Raw genomic sequence first — 13,801 nt, forward strand, 5'->3', positions numbered from 1 at the left:
CCTGCTTGGGTACAGAGATATTTTTTCAGGACTCATAAAGACATACTGTTCCCTAGTTGAAGATTCTTTATGGAATGAACTGAGGGATGAGAGACATCTATTTCCTGCCCCTCATAAATGTCTGTCTGCTGTGCGCATACTGGATTAGACACGGTCACCAGCAGTACCTACAGTTACCCTAGTACTTCGGTATGCCAGTCACTGGTTAAACTGTCTCTCCTCAGTACTGTAATTCATTTTTCAAAGTATAGGGTTTCTGTGGTTACCTTCATTCAATCAGCTGTGCTAATTGACTGTGACTCCATAAGCCTGCCATATTTCAGCGTTATATAACTAGATATAATTTTATTCTTCACTGAATGGCAACTCAGTCTGCATTAATTTTCCACCAGCTCACTCAACTGCAATACTTTTTTTTCTGAATTCTTTAAAAACTTTGTAAATAATGAGTAAATTATATGTGTGAAGCAGCTTTGCACAGTGTGGTTGTGACTGAGGCAGACTGTACACAGCAGCCAGGAGCTGAGCCAGCTCTGGCCCTGGCCCTTGTCCTAGTCCCAGCCCCAGGCCGCCAGCAGCAAGCCTCTGGACCAACCATAATGAAGAGTAGGCATTTTTATCCCCAGCTGCAATTCTACCCCCCTCCTGGTGCATCTGTTCACCGCCTGCTTGTCTGGCAAAGTGGGTAGATATTACATATTGGGATATAATTTGTAAAAACAATGGGCAGATTATTTGTTTACACTGAAGTGGTCACAGCTGCGCAAGCTGTGGATATGCTGCACATAGGGAGAATGGAGAGTGAGAGAATACATCTGAAAGAGACAGGTGGTCGAGGAACCACTGTTCTTTATTAAACAGCCAGTAGCAAGGGGAAAATAAACATGTGCGTAGGTCCAGAAGGCAGCAGAGCCAAGCAAAAACACTGGGTATTGTGGTCAGGTATGTCTCTTCTTGCTTTGATTCTTTCATGTAGTGTTACAGTTACAGACAGCAATGTAACACAGCCACTTGTTTCTGGTTCAGCCCAACACACTTACAGATTTTAGGCCTTTATAGCTGAAGTCAAAGGAGAGAGGTTACCTTCATGTGGTAAATGACGGACTCAAAAGTAGTATGACTTCATCACAGAAGGACCTGAGACCACAGCAGCAGTAGCAGATGGAAGGAACACCAAGATGGATCAAACTAGTCATCCATTAGCCTCCCTGGTGAGTACACTGTCTCTCACAGCAGTAAGAAACAGGCGCCTTGGTGTCACCACATACACTTGCCTACGCAGATCTCTGAATAAAGTAAAAATAAGCATAACAAAGATATTACAAATGAATAATTCAGCTAAAAATATGTCCCTACCCTAAGAGAACCTTGTTTCAAACCAATGTTTCTTTCTGAAAGGCTGCAACTATCTGGTTAGCTTATGTAAGACCAGCATGGGGAAGCATAGTAGGCAGGTATCTAAAAGTAGGCTACATCATGGCAGTGAAGTTGATCTTCTCATCTGCATCATCGGAAGATAGCTAATGAACCTACTTCAAAAAATGTGAAATTATGACTTTTGGTGTAGAGCTAGGATTTAGCCTAGCTTAGCATAAAGACTGAAGGCCTGAAAGGCTAGGGTGAGTTTAAAAATGGCTCAAAAACCTTGATACTTGAGTATTTAACTTTTTATATTTAACAAAACAGCCGTTTGAAATCCTGTGTTCTGCTTTGTTTTTCTCACTGTTATATGCCAACTGTGCAGAAGTCACCACAATACCAAATTTAGGCCCACAGTGCTTGTTCAAAGACCAGAAAAAAAAATCTGTGTTCTATCTGGAAAATTACACTATAGTCTTTAACACTGCCAAGAATAACTGAATGAATAAGCAATTAAAATTTGGATGAACACATAACTGTTCCTACATTTATATATATGTTAAAAAAAAAAAGAAAAGCTTTCTGCTCTGTAGACAGACACAGGCTAACTGGTTCCCTTGCATCCACGCATGCTACAGTGACTCTAGGGAAAAGAGTAGTTGGAAACGGCAGCACGACCAAAAGTCTTGTGACCGTGTGCAAAGAACGTATGATCTTGGTGTCTTCAAAAGGTTTGCTTTGAAGACATGGATAAGGTCTGCAGTACAGTCAGCCTTCACAACAATTTTAGTGGATCAAAACACCAATAAAATGGGAATAAGATGGATTAAGTTTGTGATGGATCTGCTTTAAGTTTGCAATTGAATGGGGAATTGAACTGAATTAAAATAACAAAGAAAAGTAAATCTGCTTGTGTAATAATGTTAATATTTGTAATAAATCTGCAAAAAATTGCAAATCACAACTCCATACACAGAAAACTTCAGTTCAAGTAATACTGAATTGAATTGAAAAATAGGGACATACAAGCTGCAGGACGTCAATTTAACCTAAAAAGACATAGGCACACTGCAACCTTGCTTTTATATAGTAATATAACTAATTAGGAACCAGTTGAGCCTCTCTTTGAGCCTGCAAAGAGAGGCTCATGGATTAGAATTAGGATTTAACTGCAACATCCTGGGAATCTGCATTTGGTCTTCAATGGAAAAACAAAAAGTACAGCAACCACCAATTTTTCCTAGTCGTAAGATAGTCGGTGTCTTACTTTTACTCCAGCTGGACTGAGCCATTATACAGACTGAGCAAATCAGATCCTCACTGAACATTAACATAGCAACGTGAGTAATGGTGACCTTTTCATCTCACTCTCTGAAACAATGCTTATGCTTTTAAATTAGGTTCAAATCCATGCCACGGGGAAGATCGGCTAAGAGAAGTGAAACGCAATATATAAATAAGTGAGCGAGAACAATTGTCTCCGGTAAATTACCTGGAACGTAACATGAAACCCAATCAAAGAACAGCATGTCATCAACTCACTCTGTGAAAACCCTTGTTTCCCCTGCTGTGTTGACATCAACTAGGAGTTAAATAAGTGGAACAAACCTGCTCTCCACCTGCATTCACACACTCACCACATTGTGCTGAATGAGTTGTCTTTTGTTTAATTATTATTTCCCAAGGACAGGGAGATTTCCACTTATTGCTCAACTCGGCTGATTGTCATCCCACAAAGATGAATAGTGAGCATTGTGCTTCTCTCCTATGAAGTGATCAGTGCCAGCACCCAGAAGTTTGACACCTCCCTGTGAAATGTTGTTTACATAAGAGCTTGGGTTTGATCCGAATGCTCATTCCAGAAGTATGCCATCTCTTTCATCTGACAAAATAACATGCATTCCGTCTGTGTACTCTGCTTCATTTCTTTACCCTTTCATCTCTTGACGGTTCACTCATGAGTTTGTTAACTCGGGGATGTCTGTCGATGGTGTTTGGCAGCAGAGCTAGAATAACAATGGTTGATATACCAAATACTCAGGCAGATAAAAGCTTTTCATACTTTTTAGATTGTGACGGTAGATAAGCAAATCATTTCTGTTTTTATTGCCCATGAAGTTTTATTAAAAGACTTGAAGAATGTCTATCCGCCTAGATCAGGCTCGAGTTCGCTTTATGTTTGGGTTGTGTAAACACACAGGAACGCGTAAACAGAAATGAAAAGTGTTAATCAGTATTTTCATGAATTGCAGCCTGGATTTGTTCTGTTAAGATAAATGTTTACTGTAGTTACTTGTTTCCAGTTTTTGGAAGCATACAGTAGCATGAAAACGCATGCCAGTGGACGTGCTGATTCATTCTTGTGGTATGACAACAGCAAATGTTGTTGGTTAGGATGCCGCGGCGTGGGCGAGTGTGCTGCTACGCCAAACGTCTCACACCCGAAATTTCACCCCTACAAGGTTTTGCGAGTCTGTGTGTACATGTGCGCTGCTGTAAATGTGTACAAACTGTTCAGCTGCATGTGGGGACATGACTGTGTGTGCGTGTGTGTTTGTGTGTGACAGTGTCTCAGCGCTGCTGACGTTGAGTTTGTTTCTCCGGACTCCACTAAATGTTCCTTAGCTGCCTGTGTAAAGTGAGCACACACACACAAACAAACACACACAACCTGGCCTTCCTTGAGTTAGGGCACATGCCTGTGGCCTGTGTAAGTCTGTGGTTGGTGTAATGATGACAGGCTCACACACATACTCACAGATTCCAGGACCCCCACAAACATGACTTGGCTGAGCCTGCATGGTATATTGTGCTGCTGACAATGCTACCATTATTCTTAATTACTCTCAAGAATGGACGCTAAATTATTTAAATGGAGTGTGTCTCTCTGAAAGTCTGGCTGCCTCTTGGTCAATGTGCCTATCCTCAGCAGTGGTGGAACAAATACCCAGATCCTTTACTTCAGCAAAAATGGCAGCACCACAAAGTTACTATACCCTAATCATAGAAAATGTGAGTAGTGTAGTTAGTAGGTAGGATTATAAACACTGTTCTCGTTATGCTGGGAAAGTGGCTTCTGGCTCTGTTATACTATCTTACTATTATTAATTTCCATCAAAATGAGAGCTTTCTTGTGTTTTCTGATGTTTTTTTAAATACATAAAAAACTGTTTTCCAAAAGGTTGAGGTAAATCTAAATTAAAATTAAAGTAAATAACTAGAGCGAGCCACACAAATACCTTAGTGCAAGATTTGAGCCCATGGTTTTGTTTTTCCACCACTAATCTTCAATGACAGCCAGAGTAAACCTCACCTTGTCTTCTTTGGACAAACTTCAAGCTAATGTCTGTGGATGTAAACAGATGAAGAGGTTATCTGGCTCGGTCAGATATCAAGAGTGTCTTGTGCGTCTTTTGATCTGACAAGAGAATCAAACAAAAAGTATAGTAATTTCCTCACCATCTTCTAATCTAAACATGTCTAATTACAGGTACCAAGGTGTATTTGAGTGGATTCATAGCCTACATATTAGAGCACATCTATTGCGCAACAGCCAGGAAATGGGGTGTGCTGTGCAATTGGAGAGACTGAGAACTTTTTTTGTTGTTGTTGCATCACAGAAAAAGTGCTGTGGTGCACCTCATTTCATGAAGCCTTGTGTAGATTGAGTAAGATGAAATAATTAAAGGCTTTAACTTGGATAGCCAGCTATCTGCTCTGCTGCACATGAAGGCAGGAGCATCATAATTAGAAACTAGCCAACACCAAAGGTGTAGGTGGCAAACACATTCGTCAGGACACAGATACTTAGTTATTACCTCTTTGTAGGCATCATTTGATATGGTGGGTTGCCTTCATCTGATGATATAGCCTTGATTGACCATTCTCTGCTTTCACAGCAGGACCTGACGTGTTGAGGCTCCAGTAGTAACTCATTACAGTTGTATGTTTGTTGTAAGTCTTTTTGGGTCTGTGTATTTCTTCCTGTAACAACTGTGTTTAGTGATTCTGGGCCAGGTTAAGCACCGCAGACATCCTTCAAACAACTTTTGCTTTTCAGAAGGGGACAGTTGTTACTTTTCTGTGTACCAGCTACTATATGAAGACTAAATCATTTATTTTTTCACTTTTGCAAGAAACCTCTACAAATCCTACATAAAGCCTCCCCCCCCCCTTTTTTTTACTGCAGTAGATTCAAATATAAAAAAGAGGAGTATAAAGACTGCGTTAAGATTATCACGTGACATTTAATAAAACAAATATATTCAAATTTTCAATAGATAACATTTCTTATAAAACTTTATATATAACACATTTACAATACATGCAGCACCATGTCTTTATAATACTGGTGTTGACAGAATGTAATAGCTCATTTAAGTGCCACATCCAGGGAAATATGTACAATACAGTAATTTACTGCAATAACCGTGGCATGAAGTTCCATAAAAAGAGAAACAAAACAGTTCTGCCATTACCAATGACATGCATTGATCTTCCTAATACTTCTGAAATGTCACTTCCTAACTTCCGACTCCTCATCTGCTGAAAGGGAATTGATTCAGTCCATCTTGCACTCTTGTATCCCTCTGGGTGTATCACTTTTCCAGGAATCATGTCTACCCTTTCGGCTGATGTGTTTGTGTCAACAACTTTGGCAGGAAAGAAAGTCTTAGGTGTCTGTGTGCATGTGTGTGTGCGTGTGTGTCAGCATCTCTTGTGTATGCAAGTGTTTGTCAGTGTCTGTGACTGAGTTGTGGGTTTTGCTGGGCGTGTGAATGTGCAGGTTTCTCTTTCTGTGTGCGTCCACTCGTTCATGTCAGCGTCTCTGACAGGTGTGTAGGTTCCGGGCTGCAGTCCTGCTGACAGTGTGATCTCGCTCTCCTTTCTCTGGTCGGCAGGCCAGCCCTTCGCCGCAGTCACAACGCTGGAACAGCTCCAAGCCATGGTTGCCTTTCCTGCGGTGGCGCGTACACACCTGGCCCTCTGTCAGAACAGGCTTACAAATGCGAGACCAGAAGTGTCTGGCACAGCAAAGACCCTCGGAGCAGTCTGCAGATCTCAGGCAGGCATCCCCCTCTTGGCCTGAAGATGAGGGGGGGAGAGAACAAAGTGAAAATATGTTACATGGAACAGACCTCCCTGAAAACTTCCTACTGCTGCTACTTGAACCCAACAGATAAGACCAGTGATTTTTAACAGCACACTTACCTTTGACAGCATGAGGCTGGTTGCTATGGGCAGTGGGAGGCTTCTTGGCTCGATGCTCCATGGTACTGTTGTGTGTGTGCCAGCCAGTTGTGAGGGCTACATCTGCGACATCTAAGTCATTTGCCTGGCAAACACCTGAAAAGGTAAAAGAGGAAAATAAACAACTGCATTAAGGGTTTGCAATTAACACTACAGAAAAAAGCCCTTAGTTAATTAAGATATAAATAATAAGTAAAAAGTGAAATTAAAAACAAAAATACAGATACAAGATGACTAAAAGAAAACCAAAAGTCATTACTGATTTGAAATGAGCTCACCGTTGCTGCAGCGGTTTCCTGCACAGCACATCGAGTCCCTTGCGCAACGCTTTCGGTTCTTACGGCAGGGTAGGCAGACGCCTCGAGCATCGTTGCAGAATTCCTCACCTCCGCACTCTTCATCATCCGTGCAAACATTTGAGGTCTATATTTGATTAAAAACAAAAGTATTATTTCAGGAAGTATATTGCTATGATTTCTGTGACAACGTATATAAGCGAATCACTATTGTGTTGCACAGACTTGACTTTTACGCACGGCTGAGTTAATTACCTGCAAGGTGTCTGCGGGTAATTTGTGTCCCATGCTACCAGAAGGTGATGTTCGAGGACTCGGACTGACACTATCGGTATCTTTAACAATCGGGGCGCCGGGCAGGTTTTTGATCGCGTTGGAGTTCGTCAGGACTGTGCCCGCGTAAACGTCCCCAAGGTATCCAAACAGCGTGAGATACACAGCCAAGAAGCCGCGGACTGAAGGCATCTTCATGATTCCTTTCTTAAATTCTCCGGCAAACACACGATAAGAATGTTCCTTTTGTTTTGAGAAGAAGAGTGACAAAGTCCAAAACGGCCTTGAATCCAGAATCCTAAAGTTTCCAGAGAGTTTCGGAACGATGTTTGGAGGTCTCCTGACTCGCAGTCCTGGGGTGATCTCTCTTTATACATGTGGACCTGTTTGTCTTCCCGCCCCTCGCTGTGCACTACAAAGGCGGAGGGGTGGAATTTCAAACAGAGACCCACTGTACGGAAATGGCCATCTCTGCTCCCTGCACAGGACAACGTTTCAGTGTTTGTGATGATAATGACCTGCAAAGTCTGTCTGAATACCCATCACACAGTGTCGTACACGGGAAATAACCCCACCACCACCAGTCAGTACTTACTCTATCCAGTCAGTATAAAATAAATAAATAAAAACATAAAAAATACAGATGACAAATAATGTTTTCTTTAATATTTTTTCGATGTGTTTTAAAAATATTACTCATAAATTCATCACTCTTTGTTTAAACAATCACTCAACAACATTTGACAAAATAAAAAAATATATTTTAAACACATAAATCACACATCGGGAAGAGTTTTTTTCTCCATTTTATTGATCACTTATTTTAATTTTCGCAATTACTGTGAAGTTATCAAAATAGGCGGGTAGTATATTTTTCAAACTATTATAGGTATACTTTTAGAAAATAAAAACAATGACGTTTTTCTGAATGTGTAGCACATTTGATTTGCTGACTGATTTTGATTTATATGTCTGATAGGCCTGTATTTCTGTTGACAACTTACCTGCGCATCTTTGTAGAAGCCGTTTGCTTATTCCAGTTTCTATGACATCCTTTGGCTGCCCTTTGGCTGTGTGAATACAGCGATTGAAGTTACTTAAGTCGATTAACTACTTCATTTGATCCCTCTGATTGCAAAGGGGGCAATTATCCCCCAACGTGTGCTTGATTACACCAGTTGCGGACATCAATGTGTAGGATATGCAGACCATTAAGGGGTGTGAAAACTTTGCCGAATTAATGGACTTCCGTGGAGAGGCCTTTCAGGGTTGACTGGCACTTTGAGATTAAAGGGGACTCTGATCTACCCTGCTCTTTGACCTTTAGGCTCCACCACTTCTAGAAGGAGAAATGTATTTGAGAATATTCAAATTAAGTCTCAATGTTGTTTTTCCACGTGAATCTGCTGATAACCCCACGTCGCAGTAGACTTGTCTCCGTGTTTGTCCTTAAGTTGTTATCTCTCGTCCCTTTCCTGAGAGACGTGAGCTCTTATGATTTATTTATTCACCTTAAACCTTTAGTGACACTGATTTCAAAACTTTTTGCACTCTGTGTGTGAACAGTCAGTTTTCGCTGTGCAAGAAGAGCTCCCTTCAGATGCTGAAGTGCGTGATAAAAAACAAGAACTTAAGTTTCTCCTTGTAGATATGTTAGCACTTGGACGTCATCTGCTGGTCACGGAGCCTTTATCCGAAGTTTGAGTGTGAGAACGTGTCTGCGTATGTAGAAGAATAAGCGATGCGCCATAGACACCTGACAAACACACTAGCACTTTGCGCATTTGAATTGCTGCATATCTTTTGAAGTAGAGCTTTTATCTCCACTTTACTGAATGTCAGTACTGGTAAGGTGAGCTCCTTTGATGCACTTTGATCCCCTTTGATCTCACAGAAGTGTCACCCTGTTGTTATGGCTGAAGCCATTTCCCTGTGCCCCAAACAGATTTGTTGTGCGAACAACACGGAGGCCAGAAAAGCTGAATCATCCGCACTTACCACTAAGTGGATGACATTAAACTCTTGGAGTGATTATTAGATATCTGGGAACTTTAAGCGGTTCACATGAGGCTGAGGCACTTGCGTGAAGGGACGTTTTAGTCTTACCATTAGCTCCCCCTTGTGGCAACTACAGCGAACTCTGCACAGCACAAGTTTGAAAGAACACAGCACACACGACTCAAAAGTATTGTTTTTACTCTATAATTTTAAAAATCGTACACGTGGCACTCTGCAAAATAACTTACAGCAGAAAAATAACAACACAAGGCAAATATCAGGTAACTTTGCAGAAGGCAGTCAATAAAAACTGAAAACCAGTGGTTTGGTAAGATATGACATACATAAGGCTTTGTGAAAACATACCGCCCCACCCTCCCCCGACACAGTAAAACACTTATGGTTTAGAATTAAGATTTCTTCTTGTGTTTAGTTCTCCATCAATAGATTCATATAATATGTATGTTTGGCTTCCTGGGGTGAATGCACATAGGAGAATTTTGCCTTCAGAACTTTCTGCCTAGAAAGGCTTTGCAATACATGTTTAATATCATCAAAAGGATGAATTTTAACTGTTTCTTCAAGCTTTGCCACATAGATTTGCTGCCTAGACACAAGCAAACAATGACCGTAAACTACAACGGATAAGAAAGCTTTTGAAAGGCAAACTTCTCCTGCTAGTGGGGTGAAATGTGACTTGAGCTTTTGAGCCAAACAGTGAAAAGAGAATTTGAATCGTGATGAGATATGATTAATGCTGACATTCTGTCAAAGACTGTCAACAGTGATAAAAATATTTCCATATTTGTATTGGCAAAATATTCATAACTGCAAATCATTCTTGCCGTCTCTAAAAGCTCAAATTTACTGACTGAAACAAGTGATGGATGGTCTTTCTGAGCCATGGTTAATGCTCACTGGTGTTTTGTATCAGGCCAGTAGTGATTGACTTCAAAGGATCACATTAGATATGTGGAGAAAAGCATGTCATTGCAGCTATATCAGGTAGGATAGCTTTTAATCATTTTAAATGTTCCCGTGACATAAATCAAAGGCGTAAGCAGGAAATTTATTTCATATATTTTGTCAGCCATCAAATGACTAGAAATTCTTTGTGGTGATTAATGTATTTATTAGATATAAGAAAGGATGAAAAGCAGCCATCTAAGAGGACACATACGTTTTTGAGGTGTATATGTGTTCATGCAGCATCGAAAAGGTCTTGTGATGTAAATTTTGTATGCCATTGACTTAAGGCACTTACATTCCTTTTGACTTCATGTTCTGATTTTTGGACGCAAGAGGTGACGAGCTGGGCGAGAGATCATGGTGATCAAAGTTGAGATTTCACAAAATATAACCTTATTTATTTAGCTTCTTTTTGCCTCTAGGAGACACGTCAAGATTCCCACACGATTATGTTAAGTCAAGATAGTCTTATGATAATGCAAATGTGGTAAATCTGAGTTCCAAATAAACAGAAGGATGATTTTTTTTTCATGGCTGAACTCAAACTGGTGAAACCTGTTTAAAAACCTCGACAATACCACAAGTGATAAATCATCGATCAAGTTCACAAATTTATACAAGTCTCCAATTTTCTCTAAAGAATGCTGTCAAGTACGTTACAAAGTAATCAAGCACAAAAGAAATCACAATACAAAAACAAAGAACCAGTACTGTCATCTCAACATCGCTTATTATAATTTATCAACAGCACCAAAGACATCAAAACCATGTTCACAGTTATGTCAGTACTATACAGGAGAGGACATCCGGTTTGGGTGGATTCAAGAAGTGACTGAAAAACAAACTGAAGATGGATGTAGGCAGAGAAGCATTCGTATGCATGATTTTTTTTAAAGCCTATTATAGAACAGAAAAGTGTGACCTCGACTTAAGCTTAAAATGAGCTATAACTGTGGATTTTCTCAGTTAATGGTCTTAAGTGCATAAGGACACATTGCTTCATGGAAATACTAGCTGACATTTCACGTGTGCCGGTGTGTGATTCATTAAAATTTTAAGGAGGGCACTTTAAGAGTCACATCTCTTTCCACTGAATGCACTGTGTTTGTGCTTTTCAAGGTAGATTAATCTCACATAAATTGTACTAAGTATTTGATTTCAGCCCGGTAACGTTCATGTGTGACAATAGATCTCGTAAATTCAAATACTATGTACCATTCATATTGTGTTTTTTCAATAAGAAGAAAAATCTGTGACATTCAGATTAGTCGTGAGCACTTGGTACCAGTTGCACTTGCCATCTGTAGTGTGTAGATGTCTACAAAGCATTACAGATTGCAGAAAGCAGCTGCATGTTGATAACCAGGGACCAACTGCAGTATCATCATATCCCCTCCCAGAGTCCACCAAATATTTCACTAACTATAGCGGAAAAATGAATCTATAAAAAAAGAAAAACCAATAACCATCCCCTTCCTCTTTTGAGCGGTTGTCAACATATAGTTCCTTTTTCTAGTTGTCGAAGCAAAACTTCGACAAACTTTAAAACATTCATCCATCCACTAAGCATCTCTTCATGATACATGGGAAAACCTGGCTCCGTTATCAGCCTCTGTTGTATTTGTGTGTGTATGTGTGTGTTTGTATCCCTGCACTTTCTTTGCCTTTTAGACCCAAGTGTAAAACAACACCGGAGAAGTGCTACAGCAGTCCCATTATAAATGCTTGATCCAGAGCCACAGTGAAATAAAGGCATATCGGTGACCCAGAGGGTTTGCCATCCAACTATTAATCTTCTTTTCCATATCTTCTCTTTCATTTTTAATGCAGTTTTGTTTTTTACAACACAGCCATGTCCTCCATTAATGACCTCCAAACCATTAAAAGCCAACAAAAGAAGAGTTTCTTCTGGTTTCAAGAGAAGAGGAGGACTTCAAAAATCAACGTCCCAGCCGGAGTTGTCATCAGGAGGTGGGTCTTCATTGTCCTCTGGGAAGCTGTCAAAATTACTTGTGTCAACTGCTGATGTGACCTGGTAGAAACACAAAATAATCTTTCACATAAAGAATAAGCAACAACTGAGTGGCTATAAAACAAAACAAAACGGGCACAGCGTGCACTTACATTAGGGATAATAGGTGGTGTCAGTGTCCCCTTCTTCAAACCTTCCCAGTTAAAGCCCTCAAACCATCTAAAAGAAAAAATAGCATTACTTCATCATTGTGCAGCGAGCAAATTAATACAAATGTCTGGACTGAGTAATGCGTTTTCTCACTTGTGCTTTTGGATGTCTTTGACACCGTTTTTCAAGTTTCCCAGTCTTTCAGAAGGATTATCCCTGAAGTAGAAAAAATAATGTATGATTCAGCACGCAGACCACTTAAATGAATTACTATGTATAAATGTCTACAGGCACAAACACTTACCTGCATAGCTTTTTGATTAGGTTGGCAGCATTTTTGGTAATTTTCTTTGGAAACTCAATCATGTCGATTCCTCTCAAGATGATGTTGTAGGTTTTCATAGGATCAGGGCCAGAGAATGGAGGACTACACAACAGAGGCCAACATATTACTTTGAAGTAAAACGTGCTTAAGTGTGGACAATTATGTAATCAGCTACCATCAAACTGTTCTGTATAAATTGTGCAATGAGCTGACACATTTTAATTTTCACCAGGTGACTCAACATTTCCAAAAAGTTTTGCACGTATTACCGCAAAAACTTCATAAACAAGTTTGTTAAGGACAAGCCCGGGCCTGTGAGTACCTGCCAGTTAAGAGCTCAAACATAAGGATTCCTAGAGACCAGTAGTCAGCTGAGATGTCGTGGCCCTTGTTCAGAATGATCTCTGGTGCTACATACTCTGGTGTCCCACAGAAGGTCCACGTTTTCTTCCCAAACCCAATCTTCTTGGCAAAGCCAAAGTCCACCTAAAGAAAACAACGGTTTTGTTGTCAGATTGTAATAATCAGGCAAAGAAAAATTTGACTTAAAATCCTTCTCGTGGTATTTTGGTTCCTATCAGATCATGTTCACTCTTATGCATACTAATGGTGGAATGAAAATGGTGGAAATAGTGGCATTGGTGGGTTTGGAGCTGAGTTGAGTAGCTGCTGGCTGCTCTGCCAAAAGAGACAAGCTGGTTTCTCCACGATGAGAAAAGGGAATGTTGGTGTACCTCAAAAAACAAAACCTAGCATAGCCTTAGTTATACTTCTCTTCACACTGTGATTACTCTTGTATTTAAAGCCATTGTGTGGCAGTATTCAAAATGATTTTTGACATTTCACATACATCAGAGAAAGATGGCATTTGTCTTTTCTTGCATCATCTCTCAAAAACACACAAACATCCAAGTTAGAGGTTTCTGTGTTTCCATGTTGATCTCTTACCAGTTTGGCATAACCCCTGTGGTCCAATATAAGGTTCTCTGGTTTAAGGTCTCTGTAGATAATGCCTTTGGAATGCAGGTAAGCAAAAGCCTCAACTACACAGGCTGTGTAAAACCTGGTGGTCGAGTCCTCAAATGAACCCCTGTAAACACAGCAGGACAAAAGAAGATGAAAATTGTAACTTACATCAAATAGTAAAATGTGATACACTTCCTATAATGTAGCTATAAAATCACTAGATATGTTGGTCAAAGCGGGACT

General features: G+C 40.2%; 2 protein-coding genes across 4 annotated transcripts in view; both read right to left on the minus strand.

Annotated features, from left to right (window-relative positions):
* Positions 1-5,586: 5,586 nt before the first annotated feature.
* LOC102293702 (dickkopf-related protein 1) lies at positions 5,587-7,580 on the minus strand. Its single transcript, XM_005914108.3, has 4 exons — positions 7,161-7,580; positions 6,888-7,032; positions 6,571-6,705; positions 5,587-6,444 (listed from the first exon to the last, which is right to left on the minus strand). The coding sequence occupies exons 1-4, from the start codon at positions 7,374-7,376 to the stop codon at positions 6,179-6,181; spliced, it is 762 nt and encodes a 253-aa protein (XP_005914170.1). The 5' UTR covers positions 7,377-7,580; the 3' UTR covers positions 5,587-6,178.
* A 1,253-nt stretch (positions 7,581-8,833) lies between these two features.
* LOC102294204 (cGMP-dependent protein kinase 1) overlaps positions 8,834-13,801 on the minus strand; it is a 99,118-nt gene continuing 94,150 nt past the window's right edge. Inside the window, exons 11-16 of one of the 3 annotated variants that reach the window (XM_014337058.2) lie at positions 13,541-13,682; positions 12,915-13,078; positions 12,572-12,694; positions 12,421-12,483; positions 12,270-12,336; positions 8,834-12,177 (exon numbers count right to left, since the gene is read on the minus strand). In XM_014337058.2, the coding sequence (XP_014192544.1) occupies positions 12,079-12,177; positions 12,270-12,336; positions 12,421-12,483; positions 12,572-12,694; positions 12,915-13,078; positions 13,541-13,682 (658 nt within the window). In that variant the 3' untranslated portion in view covers positions 8,834-12,078. The remainder of the gene's footprint in view (positions 12,178-12,269; positions 12,337-12,420; positions 12,484-12,571; positions 12,695-12,914; positions 13,079-13,540; positions 13,683-13,801) is intronic. The other 2 variants (XM_005914111.2, XM_005914109.3) reach the window with 2 other exon arrangements.

This window comes from Haplochromis burtoni, unplaced genomic scaffold (assembly GCF_018398535.1).
Source record: "Haplochromis burtoni strain Fernald_Lab_line unplaced genomic scaffold, NCSU_Asbu1 Contig_7, whole genome shotgun sequence".
In the NCBI taxonomy this organism is placed as follows: Eukaryota; Metazoa; Chordata; class Actinopteri; order Cichliformes; family Cichlidae; genus Haplochromis; species Haplochromis burtoni.

Bases quoted from the DNA above. Each gene is read 5' to 3' on its own strand.
- LOC102293702 (XM_005914108.3), bottom strand. From the start codon at position 7,376: ATGAAGATGCCTTCAGTCCGCGGCTTCTTGGCTGTGTATCTCACGCTG. The intron at 6,706-6,887 runs GTGAGCTCATTT...TTACCTTTTCAG, and splicing joins AGGAAACCGCTGCAGCAACG to GTGTTTGCCAGGCAAATGAC. The intron at 6,445-6,570 runs GTAAGTGTGCTG...CCTCATCTTCAG, and splicing joins CCAGCCTCATGCTGTCAAAG to GCCAAGAGGGGGATGCCTGC.